Raw genomic sequence first — 25585 nt, 5'->3', positions numbered from 1 at the left:
TTTTTTTTTGTTTTTAAATCCAATATAAATGCGGTTGTTTACTCAATTTTTTCTTTTAAGGCACTTACTGCTCGAAAAGGAAACAGGAGAATCTATAAGAAAGTGTAAAAAGCAAAAAACGAAAAGAAAAGAAAAGAAACTGTGGTGGGTGTGTCTACAACGTGGAAAAAGAAAAAGCAAAGAAAGATTAAACAGGAAAGTATGATTTCATAGTAACGGTAAATGTGTTTGTTATTTGAACTTGACTATTTCGTGTTCATGCGCAAGTACGTGTTACTTCCCGCACCCACAACAGGTCACATTGCACCTCGCACCACAATAATGGCTCGGCAAACACGCATGAGGGATATAAGAGGTTAAAGACCGTTAGCTATTACCGGGTAGTATCTTTCTTTCGCATCCTTTGTGCTGTAGAGTTTACTTGCGCGTCCACGTTCGATACAACTAAGAAATCGTGCATACGTCAAACAATCTGCACAAGCGAATGACGTGCGGCGAAGCACCGATCAATGCTGTGTCACCGAATAATTCCATCAACATTTCGGTCGGATCACGCACCAACTCTCCAGCCTCATCCGTATCCGCACCTCGCTCCTGCATGGATGATGGAGGCAGTAGAGTCCCTTCAACTACTTTCCGTGCCATAGCCCTATCATCTTCCCCGATGAGCTGGAGGAGTACCGTGTGTTGTGCACTGAGTGAGTGTTGCAACAGACGCACAAGTTGTTCTGTCACGAATGGGCCCGGGGAGACGTCAAAAAGTAATACAATCCATTCCACGAAAGAATTTGCATTCGGGTGGTGTAAAAGGACCTTTGCCACCGTGTCGAGAAGTATAACTTCCCAATTTTCACAATCACCATAAGTCAAGAAACCCCATGCGAGAAGGAGTGCTAGTTGTTCACTGAAGGACTCGGAGTGCACAGACTTGATGCTGAGAAACTTGTGGAGGGCTAAACTCAGCAAGTGGCAACGCAACGTCACCTCCCCACGCCGCAGCATCACCGCCAGGAGAGCAAAGTACGCGCTAGCAACATCACTGCTGCAAGTTTGTGTGAGCTCTGCCATAGCGTGATCCACCAACGCGACACTGATGTGCTTCGCTGGTTCTGGACATAACAACAGAATCGAATATACGCAACGGACCACAATGTGCCGTGAGGATATCTCACGAGTCATATTATCCAAACAGAAAAGCAGAGCATCGTTCGTTTCCGGTAACCACGACCGTGCAGCGCAGCACATGGACAGCAGCAGTTCCCATGCCTGTTCATCGGCCCATAGAGACAAGCGGCTCCCAGGTTCAGTGCAGGGAAGAACAATTGCTCTGAATAGTGACCACACACGTTCTTCAAGTTCCGGTGCGGCAATAGTTACGCAACTATGAACACATTCCAAAAGTAAACCTATACAACGACCCTGCAAAGACACATCGTCATCGCTTTCCTCATCCCCGTCGTCGTTCCCGCCGCTGTGATCGGCTTCCCCGTCAGGGGTGCGTTGCGCGCCACTTATCGCCCTGTACACGGCAGGGAGCATCATGTCCAACAATAGTTCCCCACTACCAACATGAAGAAGTTTTCGAGCTATCAAACCCTGAACAAGACCTGCTAGTTGTTCGATTGTGGCAGGGGCACTTAACTGCGGCAGAAGGTTTTGAATGGCACACAGTGTGCCTTGTACGCATTCAGCTGGGACATCCTCAATGCTGAAATTCAAATCCAAAATAAAATGCCCGATTGCCTGCAGTGCACAAAGTTGCAAAACCACATGGGTGGGGGCTCTGAGTAGTGAAGTAAGGGCTCTGTGCACCTCACTCCGAGCCACAGAGCCCTTTACGGATTCACACCACATCCCAACAACCCACACCACTCGCCGAAGCACGAATGGGGAGGGATAAATTTGGTCACCAACTGTGCTAGTTGCAGCAGCGGTTATTATAGGGAGGAGTTTCGCCGCCAGAAAGTTCATGAAGCTGGCAGAGTACGGCCCGTCAGCCATGGTGTAACAACAAATACCAATAACATGGAGCGCTGCCGTCACTTCTTCCACACCACCTCTGTCGAGCAAGGTATTTGCAACCTCCCATGTTAAGCGTAAACTGCTTTCGGAGCAGTGTGTGGAACCTGTGAGAGCTAGCAACAGCTCCTCCGCACATGACGATACGTGTTCTGTATCATCTATCAACCTTTCTAACTCAGCAGCGTGATGCTCCGGACTCAAGTCCCACGCGCGAAGAACTGCATCACCTGTTGCATCTGCAAGAAAATAGGTAATACGATCGATTACGCGACTCAGGAGCTGTGGTGCGTTGGCCAGTGCAATTACGCAATTCGCTACGAACGGCTGTGAATCCTCCACCGTTAAGAGAGCCTTAAAGGTCAGTAGAGCACGGCAAACAAGCTTCTCCGTCACCACCGTTCCAATCGGACTTTCGATGATGGCGACCAACAGTGCAAGTAGTGACCTATCTTCCATGTCACCGTTCCCTTGGGAAATAAAAAATGCAGGAGGAAGACCATCCATCTTGCTCGGGAAGACACTCAACATCTTCAACTGTACTTTTATTGCGTACTCCATCAGTCGCTGTCCTCGTTCCACACGTTCCGTGGGTTGTCCGGTGACGGAAACGGAGTGCGCCAATCGCCAGGTAATGTCCAAGAGGTGTGGATAGAACCCAGCATCAAACACACCAGAGCCAAACACACGCAATACACACTTCATCATGTACAATAGTGGCATATAGCACGTCACATAATCCCACGTCGCACTTGACACGAAGACGCTGGACATGACTGGTACGAGTGAAGCACACAACCTCGGAAAAACACCACCAACTCGTTTACCTTCCATTTCCTTCAACACAACGTGGAGTACAAGAAGATATTGCGTTGCCAAACCTATTAAAGTGGGGCTTAGGTTGTTCACTGCATGCACCACCGATTCCCCAATCATTTTACCCGCATGCTCTAATGGTGGAGGCAACGCCCCAGGCTCACCGCGTGCATTGCACCGCTTAAGCATGAGTCCCAAGAGCAGTGCGACCTTCCGCGCGAGTGTCACCGATGGTAGGGGCTCACTACAAAGAAGCAAATGCAGGTAGCGGTTTATCATGACTACTTGTAGATCTTTAGGGACACTATGTTGCCATGACTGCTCAACAAATTGAACCACCGTCGATGCGAGAAAGAAACGTGTAGTCGTATCTACCGCAGTGGAGGATATGCCATCCCACGTAAGCATGAGGAAAGCTTGCGGATCACTTTCCTGCATCTGGCGCAGCTGTGCATCGGCTTTTTTGCGCTCGTCATTATTGTTGGACGTACGGAGGACCTCCAACACCACGTCCATCTTGATGACAAATACACTGTGTCAAATTATAGGAGAATATAAGGAAGGAAGTTCAAGTGGAAGCCAGGAAAAGGGGGCACTCACATACGGGAAGGGGGTCTTGCCACATACATTACGATCTGTGCGCATACGGACACGTGCGAGTTACACACGATTTCTCGTCATACCCGATTGACCAAAATTTTGGCAACAACCCCACGATCAAAGAACAAAAAAAGAGAGAAAACTCATTCTACCACGTGGGTTGACACGGTGACACGACCCATTTCTGGCCGTGAAGGGGAAACCGCAGCCGCCATTACATAGTGTCTGCCTTGCACGTCCTGTGACAGCTATCCAAAACTTCAAGGTTTTATCACGATAGTTTGAGGGCCAACCTTCCGGGTAATGAAGTAAACACGAACGGGCGTGCGGGAGGCCGCTCTCTGAACCACTACGGAAGCTGCGTGGAATCAGATCACCACCATTTACATTTGTGCTGAGGGACTGCACCTGATCATAGTAAAATTTCAGATAACTTCCCTTCCACGAAACCTTGCATGTCACAGTTGATTAGAGAAGTGGAAGCTTTCGTACAGCTTTTAGGGCGAATATCCCCAGCAACGATCCACTAAAACAACATTGGTGACGTTCCGCGTAAAAAGTCTTAGAGCATGTGTTATATCTCGCTCGCCGCATAGCCATTGAGAAGCTGTACCAAGGGTACTGTCCGCACAGCACGGCATACGCGCAGGCACCGGTGGAGACGAATAGAGAAGTTTCGCGTCATAGAAAGTTGCCGATGCAATCATCTATCTGTTGCGTTAGACGCGTCATCATATCCTGTGACTGAACGTCGAGCGGCAAAAAACCAATTAACCCATAACCATCCACAACCTCCATTACAGCCTTGCTGTAGCGATACAAGTGACCGCCGTCCTTCTCCAGGTCAATAGCCTCCACCTCCATGTCGTCCCTCGCCGCCGCACTCGGTTCGTCGCGAGCATCCAACTTCTCCGCTCCAGTGGGATACAACTTCGCAAGCCGCTGATTGCGACGGCGTTGCCGAAGTTGCTTCTTCCACAATCTGTCGAAGTCCTCTGCCATAAAGCTTGAGGCGCGAAGATAAGCCTCTCCTTCCTCGGAGTCCTCTACCGAGAGGGTATCCCATTTGCTAAACACGTTAATATGCGGCAGTTCGTGGTCAATCATCGTTGTGATGCTAAGCAAGCAACTTGAAACGTAAGTAGAAATGTCGCGTGTTGAAACACTGGCGTCTACGAGATGCACAGTGCAGAGAGTACAGCAAAGTCGCTTCTGCAGTGCACGGAAAAGTGTATGCATAACAGGAGAACCTAAATAGAACTCCACTTGCCCAGGGCAGTCGATAATCAGATATGGAGGGCGGGGGTGAACGGAGCCCCCACCAGTGATGACCACGTCACGCAAACGGCGGTCAACGGCTTCCTCAACCTTTTGTATTATCCAGTCGATGCGACGCTCCATGAGAGCGGCACAAAACAAGTAGCTACCGTTGGGTCCAAGTTCCTCCGTTTCCATGACACGCACATGCGAGACAACCTCACGTATATCGACATCGCAAGGGTAAGGAAAGATATCCTCATTGGCCGGGTCCAGGTTCAGCAGTACTACGGGTCGTGTGGGTTCATACACGCTGAGAAACTGCCGTTTTCCCTCGCAGTACGTTGTTTTGCCACTTCCGGGTGGGCCGCAGACCAGCTCTCCGAACATAAAATCTAAAGAGGTCCCTAATCCTCGTACCTTTTCTCCTTCTATATTAGGGAGACTGCGTGGCAGGTGAAGTGAAATTTACAAATTGTCACCACGTGTAGAGAATGGGTAAATCGATATAGGGCGCACCCATAACGGATGTGCATTGGGTCGCCAGTTTATCTGGAGGACAGGAAAGTATCGACCGTTAGGGGAGCTCGAAGGTGGGAGCTGAGTGAACACAACCCAAGCACAGCGAGTTAAGGCAGTGAAGCCATCCATGCCATAAAAGATGTAACACGGAGATGCGCGCATACAAAGTATAGTGGCTCCCTCTTTCTCGGTAGCACCCGAAGATGGTTGACATTTGTCTGCATTTGGAGGGTAAAGCGCATTTCCCCGGAACCAAGTACGCTCCCAAGAATCCAGTTACCGTGGACGGAAGAGTTCTTCATTCCCACATGAATACAACAATCTCCTTCGTCGACAATTCAACCACTGAACGTGTCTCTTCATTTTCTTTACACCCCAATGGGATTTCCTACGTACATGTTTGTCAATTCATCCCACTGGTGCTGCGCCGTTGCGCCTCCAACGTAGGCACGAGCGTCCTGCCGGTGTTTCCACATTGCCTTGCCTCTGCTCAAGGCTTTCTGCGAAACACCAAATACTCTACCAAGAGTCCTCTCGATCAAACACGCGGTAACATTGGGTTTAAGAAGTGGTAAAAGGTCTCTATATGCCCCACGCAGATTCGGCACGACACGGGAATCGAACAGTGTCGCAGATGAAGCACAATTGGCACCGGGTTTCAGTGGGTTCACAATAAACAGTTCCGTTGACGTCTTTGTGAACGTGCAGCCCTTAGCATAGTCAATTCCCTCCTTCAAATAGTCAAATTGTGTGCCGTAGTATTTCAGAAGAGCAACAAATTGGGTGGCATAGTTATTCCCTGACTCACCAGTGCATTCCTTTGGTGCCTCCTCCCGCAGAAACCACAGAACCATAATAGATACGGGAAAAGACCCGAGGCCATTTTTACTGGGATCGTTAAGCTCCCACTTGTCAAGCAGAGCCTTCAGTAACATGATGAGCCCCCGAGCTCGACGGAATTCTTCTCTTCTGAACTCATCACGTAGAAAAGCTGTGGTTTTCAGACCATCGCTCTGGAATGAGACATCAACTGCTTTCCCACAGGAATGGACAGCCTTAACAAGTGGCACACGGGCGTGTGGAATACAAACGATTCTACAGAAGGAATTTGAAGACCGCATGCTCTTCGCCACAGTCCGCAGTGCCAACGAGTAATTTCTTTGCCGCTCTCTTTTAAATTCTGGTGGATCACTCAAACTTGCAAAGAGAGACTCTGTCACCATACCACAACTTCCGCCGTATTCATAGTTCCTCCGGAACATATTGGAGTTGTTCGTTCTGCCGGCAACATGTGGTATCACTGAAACGGCCGCAAAATCCATGTCACTGCTTGGAATACAAAGGCCTGTAGACCAACTACCGAAAAGTGCTACTTGCAAGCCGACGTTGTATAGAGTTTGTGCTACATCATGCATAACCAATCTCGCCTTGCGGTGCGCTTCCTCATCGGGAGCAACTGCTGCCAAGAAAGAAAGCAATCCTTCATCAAAAGTATGGATACCTTCCGAGTCAAATGGCATGTTGCTACTTCCTAACGGTTCCGTCTTGGGGCACAGCGTACTCATCTTGGACTTGTGGCGTAGCCTTCGATCCTCCGCATTGTTGTCACCTGTACGGTGCCGTTTGAGCCCACCTTCTCTCGTCCACGCGCAATCAGCAGGGTTATAGCCCCGATTCCAGGAGGGATTCACCACTGCTGTTTGCTGGGCTCCATCCACGGTTAACATCTGCGTTCCTTCGACATAAGTGGCAGGAACGTTGGCAGACCACCTTTTTACGCGGGACCAGCCATTGCCGCTCCTTTTACTGCTTCTCCCTCCGTCGCTTGCGCTCATTTGCAGATTTCAAACCTCCTTTTTTTCTTATTTTTTTTTCCATACAAGTAGCGAGTCAGTGTTATTTAGACAAGGGGGAAGGGAGAAACAGATGCTAAGGAACAATCAACCATGAAGTTAAGATGAACGGTCATCACAAACCAAACATGGCACTGCAACACAGGGCGAACGTCACGCCAGTGTGAGTACTGACGAAAGGAATATTCCACCGCGGTGTACCTTCTAACAAAAGATCTGAAATTCTGTTTTGTGTCAGGCTCACTGGTCTAAACTATACATTTGAAAGAGACAACAGGGTGAACGCTCCCCTCAATGTAACTCCACGTTACGCGAACGGTGTTGGTACATCATATCATGCTCGAGAGGATGATGTGCGCTGACACTCCGCATTTTTGCGAGCAAGGCGCTCCTCCAATAGTGTGTCAATCTTTTTCTGGACTGTGCGGTTGATTTTATTCCCATGGAGCACAAGTGACATCATGCGGAAATTGCGTTGAGTTGCCTCGATCAAATTGCTTGCGCTCCACTCCCCAATCTCATTAGCAGATAGATTTAACGACGAAATCGACACGCCGTTCAAAATGCTGTTCGCAAGCGAAGCAGATGCCTCATCGTCCAGCTTATTGTCACTCAGGTTCACGTCGGTAATGGTAGAGCTTGTGCCAATGAGGTTCGCGATACGCATCCCGCCAATCGGCCCAAGTTGGCACGAGCTGAGGTCCAAATGGGAGAGAACGGTCACCTGGGACAAAATAAGTGCCTGGGATATATCCTCACCTCCAATGCTGTCAAGAGGATTTCCAGCAAGACAGAGAGACCGAAGCACGCTGTTTTGTGCTAAACCATCTTGTGCAAAGACACGGACGGCTGCCGCTGTTAGGGTGTTTAGCCGAATATCTAAGCGCTCCAGCGAAGTGTTTTCACGCAACATGGCGGCAAGATCAGCGGCTACGGCATCGGTGGCGTGGTTGTTTCCAAGTGTGAGCTGCTTAATAGAACGATTCTTTTTAACCGCCGCTAGAATCTCGGAAACGCCTTCTGGTCCGAGACGGTTTCCGTACAATTGCACACACTCCAACACACATTCAGGTCCCTCTATAAGTTTGGCAATGGGCTTCGCACCACCCGGTCCAATTTCGTTCAGCGAGATGTCAAGGGAAGTGAGATATGTGTTCTTCTCTAACTTTCGAGCCAGAAGGGCAGCGCCCTCCGGTCCAAGTTTGTTGGATCCAAGCCCAAGGCGCTTCAAACTGGTGGACACAGCAACCGCCTTGAGCAGCTTGTGCACACAACGGGGAGTGAGGCCATTACCACGTAAATCAAGCAGCCGCAAATTCACTGAAATACTCACTATGTTGGAGAGTGCGTCGCAACCTTCTCTCCCAACATCGTTGAAACACAACAGCAAATCCTGGACACCCGACATGTTCATCGCCGTCACGACTTTCTGCGCCCCCTGCGGACCAAGATCGTTGTCTGAGAGGTGAACAACTTTCACGAGCGCTCCGGCATCTCCTTCCGCGATAAGACGGCATATACCATCCAAATCTTTGGAAGTTAATCTCTTCCAAGAAACTTCAATCTTCAAGTCCTGGGAGGAATCATTGTCAAAGACCGTTGCCAAGGAAGCACCTGGCTTGATTGTATGTCTGTGATTCCCCCTTAGACCACATATCCTATTTATGCGGTCCGCGAGCATGATGGTTCAGACAGCTCGGAGGCTAAGGCGATGAACCCACTACTCAGCGACTCCAAGGGGCAGCTCGTTTACCCTACAAATAAGGTTACTAAATAAAAACAAATTGGGAATACAAAGAGAGAAATATATACACATGTGCATCCCTCCCCTCCCCCCCAAAAAAAACAACTAAGCAAGGGAAAGGAAAGTGGAAGTCAACCCCCCTTTTCGTGCTTCATCTTTTTGCTCCTCTTTCAGTAAATTGTGATAATTCCGCTACAGGGTGGCAGGTCGTTCATGCGCACACACCAATCCTCCTCCATACTCCAACGTGCGATTCCTTCCCGTTACCTTCAGCAGGTTTAAACTAGATTAGTACTCGATTACCTGACACGCGGCGGTGATCCAATTTACTATTATGCGCGTACATTAGGGACAATTTCAGTGCAGCACCTTATACCGCTGCCGTTCCCTACGAATACTCTGTTGTGCGCAATAGCACGGAAACGCTCCATCTCCGCATTTGTTCACACGTGCAGACGTGATTTTATACGTCACTAACAGTAGAAAGGAAATTCAACAAAACCAATGATACGGTAGAAGGAAGAGAAGCAAGAAGATGAAGTGTTTCAATAATCAAGGAGCAGACGGCAAGTGGCACAACTGTCGCAGGTGCGGTTGAGGACGCTTCCTTTCACTCCTTTTCCGTGCTTAACGTTCTGTAAGAACAACCAAGCAAACAAGATCAGAAACGGATGTGACATTTTTAAAAACCTTCTCAAACTTCCTCCGCTTTTCGTTCTTCCACATTTTCCATATCAGTATCAGAAAAAAAAAAAAGAAACACCTCGTTTATATCTCCAATCAACATGTGCAGCACCAGTAATATGTAAGACAAGGCGAAGAAGGAGGGCTTTAAAAAAAAAAAAACATAAGGGACTATAGAGAATATATCAAGAATGTTTATGTACACCCCCAATACAATATAATTTATTTATTTTCAATGAAAAAGAAAGTGTCATTATTATCACTTTCTCCCTCTGAGTAGTTGACCCTGCTCCACTTTTAAAAGGTCCCCACTGCGCTGAGTTGATCACAACTCGGAAATATGTTCCCAATGATAGATATAACAAACTCATTAATAACAACACAAGTATTTGGATATTGTATTGGTTTGCATGTTTAAAAATAAAAATAAAAAGTTGCAACAGGAGCGAACATTGCAACAGTTGTATCCGCAAAGAAAATTTCTTTGCTTCACCCTCCCCTTCCGTTTCCCTAATTTCATCCTTTGGTTTCGAATATTGGCCCATCAAAACCTCAACTACATCTACCTTAATGTTGTTGGTCTCATTTGTTTGTTACACACTTACACTTCCCCACTCCGGCCCATGTCCTGTCTATATCATTCAAAACAATTAATACAGTCACACTCTCTTACTTATAGGCGAAATACATACATATGATCATCCAAATAGAGCGGCTTTGATGCCCTCTAACGTTTTTGCGTGGTTGAGGCCCATTGGTATGTCTTCAATTCCTCTACTTTAGCCTCAATCAGGGCGTGGAGGTCGGCATCGACCTCCTTAGCAATGTTTAAGGCATCACCATATACGGGATGTACGTGCTGAAAACTTTTGTCGGTTGAATCCATCGCATGGTCACAGAACCACTGTACAACACGCCGTTGATTGTTAATAACCGCCTGCATTAACCCGTTGGTTCCATCACCTTGGACCTTATTCGGACACTTCACAAATCCGGTGCACCATAGCGCATCAACAAGCTCTGCATTCCCCGATGCACACGCATGCGAGAACAACGTCCGGTTGCGGGAATCTTCCTCCTCCCAAAAGTCAATAGGTATACGCCCCTCTTTTTTAATTGTCTCCAAAAGAGCAAAGAGCTTTTCGCCTGCTACATGCGCCGACTCAGCTATCAGTACGGCAGTGACAGCCGTCTGCAGCATCGGTTTAATTGACTGCAAACAGTCTTTCCCCTTCATGTACTTCAAACCTTTAAATAAAAGCCGCAAGGACTCGACACGCTCCCGACGGGCGTCCGTTTGCAGGGCGGTTAGTATTGTTGACCACCTGTCGGCACACATCCCCTCCACGCAACTCGGAACCATAACAATATTCAAGATGTTCGTCCGGCCATGCAATACACACTGAAGGGGGATCTCCTTTGCCACTAAAAGGTTTGCGAGGCAAGAAAGCTCCACGCGTTGCAGCAGGGTTTCTGCCAGAGGGCCCCTCACCCCCTCAAGGGGATTTGTCACATCACCCTCCGCTATTAAATGGAATAACGCATCGCAAACCGCCTCGCAGCAACCTTCGCTCTTGAGGCGAATTGGTCCAACTTCCACCCCCTTGCACAGAGACGACAGACTTTGATGCACATTTGTCTTCGCTCCCTCCAGATTTTTCTTGTCTGAAACACTCAAACTGGTAAAGGACACGGAGCGGCAAACCTCACAAAGTTGTTCCAGTGATTTTTTTAGTTGAAGCTCCTCTGGAGGAGCATCAGATGCGTTTCCCTTGGATTTCTTGTCCCGCTTATCCTTGGACTTGGGCAGTGCTGATGGTTTCTCCGTAAGGTTACCTCCTTTAGCATCCCCAGTGGCAACTGAAGTGCACTTCGATGATCCAATGCTGCTGGAGGACGCAACAACAGGGTCACGGAACGTAGAAGTCGTGTTTCCACTTGAATATTTCGTCTGCGCTGCAGATGCGCCTCCGGATCCCGCAACCGAACAGTCACCCCCAAGGTAACGATTTTCATCGTCGGCGGTACCCCGGTTGTGTTTGTCAGCACCTCTCGGACTCGCAGCGCAGGAATCTCCAAACGCAAAAGAAGCTCTTCTCTCCGATTTGGATCGGTTAGGCCTTCCGTCTCCACAGCCATCGCGCGGACTCGAGAATCCTTGCCTGAATACTGCGGATGGTCTTCTACTTCGTCTCTCTCCCCCTGGCACCGAGTCTCTCCGCTGAGAACGAATATCACTCAGTTCAACAGGATTATCAGGCATATCGTGGTTAGATTTTCTTTTGCCCTGCCGCTTACCGAACTCCGAGAGTACAGTCACACCAACGTTTAAAAAGCTGTTCAACGCCTCCTGATCTATCACCTCCCCAACAGCAGGCGATTCACCGCCAGTGTTCCCACCCGCAAATGAACGTGTGAGCGGAGCTTGATCACCCCAGTCGGGGTCATCGTAGCCCTCCTCTTCAGAACTGTCAGACTCCAAGCCTTGCTGGCCGCCTTCGGCTGTACCGTCTTTTCGTTCGACCTTCGTGGTAGCAGCGCCAGGGTAGTGCAGATACGACTTCAACATGTATTTCGTCCCTTCGTCCAGTTCGATTGGTGCAGGGGAGATCGGCTCGAATACCTCAATTAACGGAAACACTCGGTAGTTCTCTTCATCTGTCTGTGCACGAATCAGGTACTTAGTCGATAACGACGAGTGCGTCTTGTAAAACAGAAGCTTCAACAAAGACAAATGAATAAACCCCGACCCAGTAGTCACTGCATAACGCGATGGCATCACGTTACGGTACGCTGTGTGGATCACCAACCTTTTCTTTACGTTTCCGCTCACGTTGTCTTGGGTGGGTCGATAGGTGCTCCCCTGCAGGAAGAACAAGGCGAACATAAGCGGCTCGATGACGAATAATATGACATGTGGCACCAGCAGAAAAGCAGTAGCAGCAACGTCGATAGAAACCAATGCAAGCCATGTCCACATCGCCTCCCTGGGCTGATCCGAAGAAGGAAGAAGCCATAGGTGTGAAGTAAAGGGGACGAACACGATGAATAATACGAGGTAGAACAAAAAGGTGTACCAATGCGAGGTAAATAGGAAATTGTTACCCACGATAGTTATCAACAGCGCATTGCTTGCGTTCACGAAGGCAATCCCACGCATAGCGAAGACAAAACGGTTCAGCGGCCCATTGTCAAAAAAGAGGTCCTGCAGTATCGTGTGTGTAAGATTGTTCTTCGTAAAGCTCGCCGTGATTGCGTAGGTAAACACCACGAGCGTGTAGCTGATGGGAATCAGAGTAGGAAGTTGCACCCTAACGGCTATTTCTCTTGCAGTTTCCGACAGCGAGAACACATTCGGCAAGTTCAACGACAGCGTCACCAATATAACGACAACGTTGATTAGAAGTAGTATGAGTGTGGTGATGTTACGTTTCGCCCACTTATAATCGTTGCACGGGGAACAATGAATGGGAATAAGGCCACGATAGTTATAATAGTATAGACCGTCCTTTTTCAGCATATAACCGTAAAGCGCCTTCACCTCCACTGTGTGTGGGAACGTTTGAAGTGCATTGGCCGCGCTGTCAGCTGCCTCCGGAATGTTGTGATTACCGTAAAGTGCAAGCGTAAGACAGTTCTGCGCAAGTGCGCTTCCTGGATAACGGTGAGCCACATCCATTGCACGGCTCAAGAAGTTGTCAGTGTGGGCAAAAGTGGTGCATTTAGACATCGTCAAAGCCCCCAAACGAGCGTTGGGGTGAAACTCCCGTATCCGCCGGGCCCACTGCAAGCATAATTGTATCACACTTTCCCCCAGCATATCACTTTTTTGAACGAGGGCAGCGGTATCACCTGCAACGGAACATGTTGAAAATTCTTCAGATGTCGACGAAGACATTAGTTCACCGATCACATGCTCACCAACACGGCAACCAAATGCGTACACAAGCATGGGCGAGCAATCAGTGAAGGCGAACTCAACAGACCCGATAATCTCCTCTGCGCAAGCCACCGCCAGCGTCACGTTTTCCCATGCTTCAACGTACTCTCCCTTAGCGAATTTTTGGTTGGCCCGCACCATGTACACGGGAAGCATCTGCTTAATGGAAGCGCATAAGGCGGTCCGCCGCGGGTATACCATTCGCCCTAGGGGCGACTTCATGTTCACCTTCAGCTCGTGCATGTTAAACCCACCGAAAAAGGCGGGGGCCAGTGCAAGGTACAGCTGCCGGTGGACGGAAACGGGCCACTCACTTATCGTTTTGGAGTCTTCTATGGCCGTACAGGCGATGCAAAGAATGTCCAAGAGCCATTCACCTACATTGTGCGAAGACGAATAAGGAAGTGCCTCCCTGATGACCCGTATTGCAGCTTCCATCGAACCTAGCTGCAAAAGGGTAAGGGCATGAATGTATTCACACAAAGCAATCAAATACCTCCGCCGCGGAATTGGCCCGTTAAATGAGGTGATGCGCCCGACACACTCCGGAAGCGGTAGAAGAAAAGTAGCAATGCTGCAACCAACCATCGCTACAAACGGTTCCTTGTGTTGCATCAGTATGGCCACCTCCTTGCCAGCAAGCGTGCGCTCTCCAAGCTCGATTAGACTCATACAAAGAACGAAGCGCACCATTATGCTCATGTAGTCATCCAGAATCACCTGGTCCCCACCTGCCAGGGCCAAAAACTCAGTCGCGCTAGTGGTTACACTTCGATAGCGTCGCGTCTTCCACGCGCATATGGTGGAAATGAGAAGCACCTCATCCTTGCCACAGTGGGATAGTAGTATGTCCTTCATTTGGGATGCATCCATAGGGGCCCACATAGCAGTTGGACCTTCACCAAGAAAACCGGCCGACAACGTATCGGCATCCCGCTTCCTAGCTGAGGTGGCCGATTTCGGGCTCCCATCGAGGGTCGTCATGGGGGGTAGCGCGAAAAAGTGATGAAACCACACAATGTCCGATGCTTTATAATCCCCATCGTGCAGGAGGAGAGCAATGATAAACCACCTGTGGATAACATCCCAATCCACAATCTCGCATGCGCCCATGGCAGCTTGCTGACACTCTTCACTGGTAGGATCAATGCTCGCACCCAGTGCTGCTGCGAGTGCGGCTCTACCACGCACATGGCTTAACAAGACTTGGCTCATCCGTTTCAAGGAGGAGCAATCATCGGACAGCAGCCCCTTTAGGCGTTCGTGGACTACGACACAACTGGAGATTATAAGCGCTTCCATCATCTTTAGTGCTCTCTCTGTGTCCCCTCGCATCACAAGGGAGGCTGCCAAACACAGAACATCGTTGTTTTTGCTGCTCAGGGAGTAGGCATCATCCAAGTGGCCAACCGAAAGAGAAACCCATGCAGGTGGGAAATGCATGGACTCATGCACGCTCTTATTGAGGACACTTATACCCTTCGGTGCATTTGGGGCAGCGCGGCTCATCAATGTTGATTCATTTATTGCGTCCATGCTGGTAAACAAAGGACGATATTGGGATTGGTGTTGAAAATGAAGCTGCTTCGCCCAAACGTTCACCCACTGCGGCTAACGCCACACTACCAACCCCGGTTCTTGTGTATCAACCCAGCCAATTTTATTTCTGTTTCCACAGCCGTTTCCAGAAATAAAAATGATGTTATACCCCTTACCAAGCTTAACCTCACTGCCAAGGAAAAGTGCTTCAGTTTTCAAAGAATTAAGTGCAAAAGATGAGAGCTCACAAAAGAAATAAATGAAAAGTAGCATTCTCGCTTCGCCAACACAGCATGGCGTAAACGAGAAGGTGTGACTATTTATCCACAGCAGTAAGGCGTACGGGAAATACGAGAAGGGGGGTGAGATATTGCATACGACGCAGATCTGAAAAGAACACACTTATTATACCCTTACACAACCAACAAATTAAAGTGTTTTCTGTACGCATGGAATGTGTCCTGACATGAGAACTGGAAAACAAATAAAAAAAAGATTGTATACCATCACATTTCTTTTTTTTTTTTGCGACCAAGTGGGTAATTTTTCCGCGTTGGGCCCCATGTGTTTAACGGCACTGAAGAACTATATCCATGTCCTCTTTCACTGTTTCATACTCCTTACAAACGGCTTGTATATCTGGACAATTCATCCAGTAGTCGCCAACGAAACTCTTCAGGAAAGCCTGTACTGTGTCTATTCCATCGCTGAAGAACAAACGCCGCGACGCGCAACAGACGTCAGCAGGGGAGAGCATCGACAATGCAGGCGCCCCATTCCGCACGAGCGAGAGAACCTCTTGCAGTGTTCGGACCTGTGTGCTCTCACCCCTATCAGCTGTCGTTAAGGTCGTAGCTGCGGTTTCTTGTTGCTTGTGCGTCCACTGTTCCATGCGTCGTCCAGCCTCCATTATTTGTTTCACACCTGCGCTGCAGTGCGGAAGAAGCGCCTGTGCCAGCGAAGGGTAAGCACACGTGTGTGCTAATGCCTCGTCAAAGAGTGCCCCAAGCAACGCGCGCCACTCAGGTTGTAGTTCGCCTTCGCTTCCACTGCTATCAAGATGCGCAAACGGAGCTACTGCGGAGAAGCAGGCAGATATTGCACCATACTGACCCATAACTGTCAGCGCCTGGCGAAGTATGACCAGAATGCTGTGAACATAGCACAAATAACGCTTCAGAAGAGTTGATGAATACGCAACACCGAGGGTGACGAAAGCCTCAGCTACACCCTGGAACACTGCTACCAGTGCGGCAACGGCCCGGTTGCCGAACCCCGAATCAACGAAACGACATCGTTGTACGCTAGTCGTGAGACGTTGAATCATCTCATGTATTAATCCGCAGAAGAATTCAATTCCCGATTCTTCCAAATGAGGCCAACGTTTTAATTGTGACTCGAGAGCAGCTTCTGTCGAAAGTTGTACATCACCGAAACCGTGGACCTCATCTGTACACTTAGTTCGTGCAGACGTACCCACAGGCCAGGGAATTGCCTCAAAAGCAGCCAGTCCAGTGCAATAAACAAGGGTTGACACGTGTGCGGGGTCCTCAACCGATGATAGGGATGCAACTGTTGGAAAAGAGAAGAGACAAGTACGTAATTCACTCCAGTCTTCTATCTGTGTGTCCCCTCTTTTGCGGTGCTGGGAAAAGAGCAGTGATATGCGCAACTGGGGGACTCCAAATATATTCACTACTGTGCTGAGAGAAAAGAAGCGAACATTCCTGTTCTCTATGTTTGCCCACTCGCAGTCGGTTTGCTCAATGTGCACCCGCCGTGGTGACTCTCCGGTGAGCGGAAGAAAATAAAGAGAGAGAACCTTTCTGCCATCATCGTTACCAAGAAGCAAAAAGCCACAAAGGGGCCCACTAATCCACGAAGCGTCACAAAGGTTCAAACTCGGTGGCAAAGATACGCCAACACCCGCATTCGCACTCGAGCGTTCATGAACGCTCGCTCCTAGACAGGCGATAAACGCATCTGGGGAGTTGGGTTTGGCGACTAGAATCAGTGCACCATTGGAACTTGCGCAAATAATTGACGAGTGTGTTTTAAATCCCTGTAACTGTTGCGGTACCTCGCACCCCAGAGGAGGGAGTGGCGGCTTTGTGCCGGCAAGTCCCGTTGCTTGCTTGAAAGACATAGTTGTATTCCACCTTTCAACCACACCGAGGGGTCTAAGAAGTTTTTTCTGCGACTCACTCCGCCGGAAAAGGTGCGAAACCCACACACAAGTTACTCTCTGTGGTTCCGCATCAGATACGCCTATCCGAAATACGATTACCACACCATGATCGGTGAAGGTTGTAACTTCTGTATCGACTGTCTCAATCATTGCATGCGTAGTCTGACCCAGAGGTCTTCGTGCTCTTGCACAAATAATCCGCTGGGCGGGCATCGACGCGATAAACTCACCTGGAACGGTAAGCCGCACGGATTTGAATGGTGCATGGGGCTGCCCATCCCGGATAAGTAAGCCGAAACATTGCGATGCGACATTACCACCCACACATTGCTCAAGTAGCAGCACCACCCTACCCCCACGGCACATCACGACATGTTGAACGCTGTCGGGCGAGGTAAGCAGGGTTGCACGATAAGTAATGATCTGCTCTTTCTTTTCCACGTGCAAAACAGGGTTTACGACGAGCAACTTAGTTTCAGCGTTATTTGTCATGAGCAACATGGCAACCGTCGGGAGTCCCTGCAACACCGAGTTTGCATGGCTCATTTCTGTCTCCTCCGAGTAGCTGTTTGAGCTCAAGTCGTAGCTCATCACCCATTTGGGTTCAATGGGAACGCCCAACAACTTCGTCGCGTTGACACACGAAAAACAAAAAAATTGCGAGGTGTCTCCCTTTTCATGCGCCCCGGGGATTTTGAGCCGAGACGCCCCATACGAAGGGCGGCTGAAAACCAACTCCAGATTTCGCGTCACGACGCAGCTGCCCCAGCAAACTTGGTTACCAAATGGGTCTGGATGCAACGCAAAAACGACATTTCCGGATCCTGAATCTATACAGGAAGGGACTCGCTCAGTGCAGTGCGGTCGAAGCATATAATGGAAAATCTATACGCACAAATTTTAAAAACGTTTGTGCACCTTGTACGGCTGTACAATGTATATATATATATATATATATTAGTGCGAACCCCCAGAGAAAAAAGTCTATCCGTGTTAAAAATAGGAAGCGAAATTACGAGTAAACCTATTTTATCTTTTTCTATGGAACTTCCCTGCACAACCAGTTCGGTACAGCCCGAGCGAAAACAACTCAAGACCACTCCGTAGGTTTTCCTGAGAAGCAGTGCTTTGCCCTTTACGCGCTGATAGTTCGAACAAAACATTTAAAATATCATCGTCCAAGTTTACAGAGGAATGTAAAAGGGGGGAAAGAGGAAGAAAATGTCAAACAAGAGTGCATGAACGGTTAAATGCTGCTGCGATGATATATGGATAGAGAGAAGCGGACGCACTGTACGAGTACAAGCATGCACCCATCGGTAAGGGGTGGTGTTAAAACCCTGGATGGCAAATGTACAAGACAGGAGTACCCCTCTCACCAATATGTGTTGTTACTTGATCATTAAGAAAAAAGTACAAAGCGTATTTATAACCCCATCCCAATAAACACATACACAAATACACACCTGGACACAACTCAAACAATGACTTCGTTGATCACGCACCCTCCCGTCGCTCTTTAGTAAGGCGGTCATAAAGACACACATTGATGGGGAAGGGTTCGTCCAACGATGCCGAATAATAAACGCTACGGTCAACCAGATGTGCGATAACATTAGCCTCCAAAAATGCCGCAGGCACAAAAATGTATACTACAGAGGTAGGGTGTGTGAAGAGCCGCAATTCCTCCGTTTCATCAGTTACTGGCCGCAGAAAAACTCCAACAGTAGTCCGCCCTTCGCTTTCCTCAACACTCATGACATGTTCCATCACATCGCTGACCTTCACCACATCCACTAAAGGATGCACTGACGCCAGCGCTGTGTCTGCCACTAAAGAGGGCAAAATTACCCTCCGACACTTATATTTCGCCGCCGCCATAAGCAGAACATCCACCTCTTGAGGTGACGGCTCCCCAGTCAAAGCGATTACGACATCACCCCTTAGATCGTACTGTTTAGGATGCCGAACAGCTTCCCGGGAAGCCGCAGAAGGGGCTCGCCCCGGATCCTCTGATGTGGGGGACATTATCAATTTAAATTCATCACCGACAGCGGAAGAATCAGGAGATAAATCCCTCGAAGTTGGTACTGTTTGGGGGTTCGTTTGTGTCTCAGAGGGGGCATGTCTCTCACCTTGTGGTTTAGGAGACGGGAAAAGTTCGGGGGCGGGTGGTGAACCTTTCGGCGTTTCCACCCCACTGTAGTTAACCTCGTTTGATTTTTCCGATCCTAGATTTGGGAATGAGTCATCTAATCCAGACAGCTGTAGCGCATCCAACCCTCGCGAAGCTGCCACCCCCTTGTAACTACCTGAATGCGCCGCTTCGTACGCCACGTCCTCGTCCTCCTCATATTCGTTATAGGTTTGTTGCCGTGAAATCACGCCTCGAGCTATCGTAATAACACTGAGTGAAAACACTGGAAGGAAAACTGCAAGCGGTATCATTGGCCCTGAAGACCGGTGGGCTGACTGTGATATAATCTCCCCAGTTGCACTCTTCAGAATTCGCACCGTTTCTAACCATTTTCTCTTCTGCAAATCAGCAAGCGAAGGAACTCCACTGAGTCGCAACAACATTTTAGCAAAGTACTCAACAAATGAGGGCAATGCAAGACGTGCGCGCTGCAAGTGCTCCGGCATGTGCCCATACCCCTTAGGAAGGACGCAAAGGGTTTCCACGCCCATAGAATAATTTACCGCTGTGCGTCTGGACGCAGATACAGTTACAGCGTATACCAGACGACCAAGGGACCCAACAAAGTTAGACCCAGGCAATATCAACGAGAAGAACACGATTGGCTTTCGCAGAACAGAAAAAAAATAGCGAGTCTTTTGGCCTATGACACTATCAATATAGTAGCTCATGAACGTTGAACTCAGGTCGTCGGAATTTGGGGATCCAGAAGAAAATTCGTCGTAGGTGAAGGATGCATGAGTATACACTCTGCTTTCATACCCACTAGTGTATTCATTGTAATATTCTTCATCGTCGACCATTGATCCCGTGACGAAGTCAGCTTCGGAGCTGCTCACGTGAGAAGTGGACACTGACACATGAGTACGTCTTGTAGGAGTTAAAAATTCTTCGTTTACAGCGGCAGAATACGTAGAGGAAGTGTTACCACTGTAATCTAAAGTGTCATTAGCATTGTTCATCACTTCCCTCCCTACCCTACTTATTTTACAAATACTCTCTCCCTACTAATATGATTTTTTGTTGCAGTAGCCAAATCAGAAACAGGCAACCCCGTAATGGTTTTACTGTAATGTATGATCAAGGGGGTTTAAAAAAGTATATATATAGCATGTGCTTATACAAGTGCACATACACATATTACGATAACAATATCCTCTTGTCATGACAGCGCCGTTGAAAGTGTAAGAGCGCATCCACTTAAATTGAGGGGAAAGAGACATTAAACCAGTATTAATTTCAACGAACAAACAACTATCTGCCAGAAGGAGGGGAACAAAAACATATCGACGGAACAACTCCTTGTTCGTCTCACGCATTTTCCGCACAACACATCCGTGCGCCAACTCGTTAATCTCGATTGAGAACACCTCACTTCTCCCAACTGAAATGAGAGCCCAGTTACCTTAATGCTATTAGCTCCAACTTGGGTACGGGGAGCGGCTTCGGCTTCGGCTTCTGTCGCTTGACCACGAGTCCCGTCCGGAAGAGGAGCTTCTGCTCGAAGGAGATGTAGAGTAGCGCCTCGTTTTCCGTGGAGTAGGTGACCGCCTCACTGTCTGCCGCTTCCCATGCCCCCTACTGCAATATTCCCCACTACGATCGCCCCTCTTCGGTCTTTTCCGCGCCCCCCTGCTTTCACTACGCGTGCGGCGTGACGTCCTCTCCCGCCGTTCTCCCGCGAAGCGTGATGAAGAAGTCGGTTGAACACATTTGGCTACTTTCCCAAATGATACGTTTACTCGATTACCATCAATGATAGATCCGTGGAGATGGACGTATACCAATATAGTGTCATCAGTCGTGGCACCCACAACTTCCGCGCGCCCCGTGGGACACGTCTGCCAAAGAGCAGACTTGGGCATAATAATACACCTCACTCGTGCAAACGGTTCAATTAGCTCCCGCAAGTGAGCGTCCGTAATACTGGTTGGTAAGTTGGAAATGCGCGCAACGATGTTCACAGTCATCACGATTTTGACAACGTATGGTACAAACTACTTGCAAATTAGTCTACTTCTGGCTGCTGCTGCGAATGGTACCGGCTGCCTAACAAAGAAAGGTTTGGAAAGAGCACAAATGCGAGAAAGAATGGATAACTATAGACGAAAATCGTTGAAAATGGCCTTCAAAAAATACCTGTACACAGAGGGGTTCAATAAGGGAAAGGGCAAAGGGGTCCAGAGTAGAGAATCAGGATGCTGAGAGCTCGAGCACACAAATAAATTAATGAGAAATAGCGATGACCAACAAAACGTCACAAATAGACCCCGCATGGCGACTTCAAGACAATCAGGGAAATAAAAGGAAATGTAGAAAAGAGAATATGGCCTCTGACACGTAAACGACTGGAAGTAGATACTTCACCTAAAGCATAGTTGAGTTTGTGTTAGTAGCTCTTGATATGCCTCGCACGAACGTATTTGATCGAGAAGTGTTAGTAGGCCACCTACAAAATGTCCTTGGGACCGGCTACCGATGAGAGTCAGCATACAGCACCCATCGAGCGTCTGCACAACGACATCATCGTGATACTGAAAGCTTACATAGAGTGGCACACCCAGGTTCAGTTGGTCTAAATTCTGAAAGCATCGAGCACCACTAAGGGCGACGTTGCTTTCCATTACCGACTCTGCTACGCCGTACGTATCTTCAGATGACGAAACAACAGCGTCTCCTCCATGTTCCAAACCCATGAGACACGCAACAGTCGTATCACCCCGAGTATCTGATACAATCACCTGTGTGAGAAGCCTCATCTGGATGAGCTGGTTGAAATACTGCTCAATGGCGGTGCCCGGGACATCCATCGTACTCATTTCCCTCCGGCTCGCACACTTAACTCCCCCTTAAACAGTTACGTGACGTTGTCGAGCCACTGTATACCAAGTATACTTTTTCCTAGAAAAAAACAAGTGGCGGAAGGTACATAAGAATTTGAATTACTGAAAATTCACTTAATAACAAGAAGGAAGTGTTCTGTATGATCGACCAGTAGCAAGTCAATAATTTCAAACTTAAATATTAAACTAAACCGATATCCGCAAAACAACACGTAGGTTTTTTTAAACTTCAATGTTTGTGGAAAAGAGGTGTCAAAAAATAACTTCTTCCTCCGTAGCCTCTTTGACGCGGACCTCCGTCAACTCAGGTGGAGTGGCACTGAAGGCCTCGGTGACAGCGTCCTCTTCTTTTTCACGGGAGTTCGCATTGCTCACGTCTTTAAGATAATAATTAAGAAGTGTGTGCTGGGCCGCTTCGTTTACTGCTTCCATCAGGGTTTCGCCTTTTCCTTGGCCAATACAACGCTTTCCTGCGTAAAGCCGGCAAACCGTATATTCAACCTGCCTAAACTGCTGGAAATTGTAAAGCGTAGCGTAAGAATTGGTTTCGTGTACCTCAGTGACCCTTCGGATCACCTGGTCGACATCTATAGGAGATGACGACAATGTTTCTGACACATTCGGATCGTAGCGGAGAATGATTTGAGCCTCTTTCAGAGCATTTTGTGGGCGCATACAGTTGATCACCATAGGGGGCGCCTCTTTGTTGTGACGAGTTACCCGGTAATCGTCGAAGATGTCATCCCTAAGACTTTGCACCGCATGGGCACCACCACTGGACGAAAACTGCTCTTTCCGGTTGTCGCTCCGAGCATTAAGCGGATGAACGACACGGCTCATAACTCCTAACTCGTCATCAGTGAATTGTTCGAGGGCGGCAAGCTCATTTTCAATGTCAGTAGAAAGAGACTCTAATTGTTGTATTTTCTCTTTTTCCGTTGTGGCATCACATTCAATTCTTGCTTTTGACAGCATATCAACCATCCTATGCGCCTTCTTAAGTGTCTGGTTGGTGCTTACAAACGAGGATATTTGACCACAGAACAGATTTTCAATCAGTGGCACTACACGGACATTGTCACCTGATTTTTCTGCCAGATCCACAAAGGCAACGAACGCGTACACAGACTCCCTTATCCACTCCATTCGGGGGAGTAAATCACCTTGACGTACAGGGAACTGTTTCAATCGCTTAGATGAAGACCTGAGAACGCCCCTCCAATACCATCGTCTTTGTTGTGTCACTCCTTTCTCCACACGTTGGAGGTGAGCAGCAGCCTTATGTCGTGCGGTATTGAACCTCTCAGTGAGGACATTGAGTTCACGCCACATGTTTATCTCCCCATTAATTCCACAAACGTCAGCGAATCCCAGACGGAACGCGGCTCTTCCACATGCCAAAAGACTACAACACTCATGTATGATTTCCTGCAAGTGCTTTGACCGCAGCCGTGGATATTGTTGTTGTACGGTGTTAGCAATTATACTTTCAAGGAGGGCCTTTCCCCTCAAGGCCAAAATCCCATGAACGGGGGAATCAAGTGGAGTAGCATTTAGTAGACTCCACAGTGAGTCTATCTCCCTCGTTTCGATATTGCCCTCAGCATGACGTGATTTATCTGCGTTTCTTGATAAATCCCTCGCTTCTGACAAGCCAATGTCGTAAAAAGATGGGTTCGCGGACGTATTTTCGACTCTTTCCCCGGTCCCTAATTCCGTCTCAGCGCGCTTGATTAATTCACGTACTTTACGGAGATAATTTGGTGTGGACGACTTTGACTCGAAGAACCCCTCCTTTTCACACACCTCAACCATAATCCGAAAAGCATCACCCACGCTGCGTTCAGACGGAACGAAAGAAAGTGCAATTACACCGCGGCGCTCCGCCCTCCTTCTCAATCGAATACCCTCTTGATATTTCGCGTACATGGGATTATTCGCTCGACTAATGCTATGCACATCAGAAGGATTTACCGGCAGCACAAGTCTTCTCGGCCGAAATCGGGGGCGATATTTCGAAAGTCCGCCGCTACTACTATTCGCTAAAAAAAAATTAGCACTACTTCTCATCTTATCCTATGTAGATATGAAACACATGATTGAGAATAAAGTGGATAGATGTCACCAAAGTTCAAGAAATATAATAAAAAGCAGCTCACATCAATTTCATGGGACGGTTTCCACGTGAAAATCTTTCCTATCATCCCTCAAAATCAATTTTACCCATTTAGGTTCTGCTCACCCACACGTCTCCTGCCGCTTGCAAGATACAGGACGCTGACGTGAGTTCATCCCACTTGCAGAACCGAAGTGGCACACCCTGAAAATCGGTAACAAATAACAGCGGGAAATATATTCGATCCCGCTTACGGAGCGCTCGCTGTTACGTAGAAGAATGACCACAACCCTGTATTATCATGAAGCAACTAGCAAGGGGCGGGAAAACAGCTACTAGCTTACGATGGAACAGACGCAACAAAATCTACCCTTGTTGACAACTACCAGTTCTAAGCAGCAGAGCAAAGTGGAAGCACAAGCACACACAAAGGTAATCCGCATACGCGCACCATCCGTACCCCCTGAGCGCGAACCTGAAACAACCATACCTTTCAGACATTATCCAATGACCCCGCAGAAGCCCCTCAACACCAACAAACGCCCCATCCCCAATAGACGCCAGGAATGCCCCTAGGGGAGAGGGAACCGTGGCACATAGAAGAACTAACCCAGGGATACCGCAGCCGACACGGACGATAAGGAGAACACCCCCGCGGCCACAACATATGCACATACGTATATATACGAGGACCCCCCACCCAACCCATGCGATGGTACCGCTCAGTCCATCGTTGCGCAGGGATCCGGTTCGCCGCAGGGAAAGGAGATCAAAGCCAGGTGGCTCGCGCATTCTACCCTTCGAACATCAGGCAGCACGGAAGTTTTGGCAGCTGACGGAGCTCGGTCGCCTGGCGGTGTCATGGGACTTCTAGCGCGACAAAGCAGCTTCACCCCGTGGAACACGTGGGGGCGCCTCGCCGGACACCACAAAATTGATGCTTAAGCCAAAGGGGAATGCCGTACGGGACCTAAACCCACTTTTACGCGGAAGGGACTGAATCGATCTTGGCTTCTCCCAGCTGCGCGAACATGTCGTGATCGGGCGACCTCCCGAATGCCGGATCGGCTGGTGCATCGTGAAACGGGAAAACAAACTCACACCCCAGAGAGATCGAGCACACACACACGTATGAAAAAACCGACGCATTGGAACGGTGCGTCCCTCCAAGAGCGGCATCATGCAAAATAATCATTTGGAGCAAGATAGGCGTGGCCAGGCGTCTAAAGATAAATGGAGTTGCGGATAGTGCGGCCGCTACACCACT

General features: G+C 48.6%; 10 protein-coding genes across 10 annotated transcripts; all 10 read right to left on the bottom strand.

The window, feature by feature from the left end:
* Nucleotides 1-444: 444 nt before the first annotated feature.
* Nucleotides 445-3351, bottom strand: TEOVI_000352600 (uncharacterized protein; the record flags this gene model as incomplete). The annotated part of the gene is made up of 1 exon (XM_067226418.1): nucleotides 445-3351. The coding sequence occupies one exon, from the start codon at nucleotides 3349-3351 to the stop codon at nucleotides 445-447; it is 2907 nt and encodes a 968-aa protein (XP_067082519.1).
* A 765-nt stretch (nucleotides 3352-4116) lies between these two features.
* On the bottom strand, nucleotides 4117-5082 carry TEOVI_000352500 (Conserved hypothetical ATP binding protein, putative; the record flags this gene model as incomplete). Its single annotated transcript, XM_067226417.1, has 1 exon — nucleotides 4117-5082. One exon carries the CDS (start codon nucleotides 5080-5082, stop codon nucleotides 4117-4119), a length of 966 nt encoding a protein of 321 aa, XP_067082518.1.
* A 500-nt stretch (nucleotides 5083-5582) lies between these two features.
* TEOVI_000352400 (non-canonical poly (A) polymerase) lies at nucleotides 5583-7049 on the bottom strand (the record flags this gene model as incomplete). Its single annotated transcript, XM_067226416.1, has 1 exon — nucleotides 5583-7049. One exon carries the CDS (start codon nucleotides 7047-7049, stop codon nucleotides 5583-5585), a length of 1467 nt encoding a protein of 488 aa, XP_067082517.1.
* Nucleotides 7050-7401: 352 nt separating this feature from the next.
* Nucleotides 7402-8748, bottom strand: TEOVI_000352300 (leucine-rich repeat protein (LRRP), putative; the record flags this gene model as incomplete). The annotated part of the gene is made up of 1 exon (XM_067226415.1): nucleotides 7402-8748. The coding sequence occupies one exon, from the start codon at nucleotides 8746-8748 to the stop codon at nucleotides 7402-7404; it is 1347 nt and encodes a 448-aa protein (XP_067082516.1).
* Nucleotides 8749-10222: 1474 nt separating this feature from the next.
* Nucleotides 10223-14971, bottom strand: TEOVI_000352200 (uncharacterized protein; the record flags this gene model as incomplete). Its single annotated transcript, XM_067226414.1, has 1 exon — nucleotides 10223-14971. The coding sequence occupies one exon, from the start codon at nucleotides 14969-14971 to the stop codon at nucleotides 10223-10225; it is 4749 nt and encodes a 1582-aa protein (XP_067082515.1).
* A 571-nt stretch (nucleotides 14972-15542) lies between these two features.
* On the bottom strand, nucleotides 15543-18035 carry TEOVI_000352100 (uncharacterized protein; the record flags this gene model as incomplete). Its single annotated transcript, XM_067226413.1, has 1 exon — nucleotides 15543-18035. The coding sequence occupies one exon, from the start codon at nucleotides 18033-18035 to the stop codon at nucleotides 15543-15545; it is 2493 nt and encodes an 830-aa protein (XP_067082514.1).
* Nucleotides 18036-18659: 624 nt separating this feature from the next.
* On the bottom strand, nucleotides 18660-20321 carry TEOVI_000352000 (uncharacterized protein; the record flags this gene model as incomplete). The annotated part of the gene is made up of 1 exon (XM_067226412.1): nucleotides 18660-20321. One exon carries the CDS (start codon nucleotides 20319-20321, stop codon nucleotides 18660-18662), a length of 1662 nt encoding a protein of 553 aa, XP_067082513.1.
* A 453-nt stretch (nucleotides 20322-20774) lies between these two features.
* On the bottom strand, nucleotides 20775-21329 carry TEOVI_000351900 (RNA-binding protein, putative; the record flags this gene model as incomplete). The annotated part of the gene is made up of 1 exon (XM_067226411.1): nucleotides 20775-21329. One exon carries the CDS (start codon nucleotides 21327-21329, stop codon nucleotides 20775-20777), a length of 555 nt encoding a protein of 184 aa, XP_067082512.1.
* A 393-nt stretch (nucleotides 21330-21722) lies between these two features.
* TEOVI_000351800 (uncharacterized protein) lies at nucleotides 21723-22178 on the bottom strand (the record flags this gene model as incomplete). The annotated part of the gene is made up of 1 exon (XM_067226410.1): nucleotides 21723-22178. The coding sequence occupies one exon, from the start codon at nucleotides 22176-22178 to the stop codon at nucleotides 21723-21725; it is 456 nt and encodes a 151-aa protein (XP_067082511.1).
* Nucleotides 22179-22454: 276 nt separating this feature from the next.
* TEOVI_000351700 (spliced leader RNA PSE-promoter transcription factor, putative) lies at nucleotides 22455-24272 on the bottom strand (the record flags this gene model as incomplete). The annotated part of the gene is made up of 1 exon (XM_067226409.1): nucleotides 22455-24272. The coding sequence occupies one exon, from the start codon at nucleotides 24270-24272 to the stop codon at nucleotides 22455-22457; it is 1818 nt and encodes a 605-aa protein (XP_067082510.1).
* Nucleotides 24273-25585: the final 1313 nt, after the last annotated feature.

Source organism: Trypanosoma equiperdum (assembly GCF_001457755.1).
Source record: "Trypanosoma equiperdum strain OVI genome assembly, contig: ctg_763, whole genome shotgun sequence".
NCBI classification, from domain to species: domain Eukaryota; phylum Euglenozoa; class Kinetoplastea; order Trypanosomatida; family Trypanosomatidae; genus Trypanosoma; species Trypanosoma equiperdum.
The sequence above is the reverse complement of the archived record's forward strand: the minus strand, read 5'-3'. Positions and strand labels throughout refer to the sequence as shown.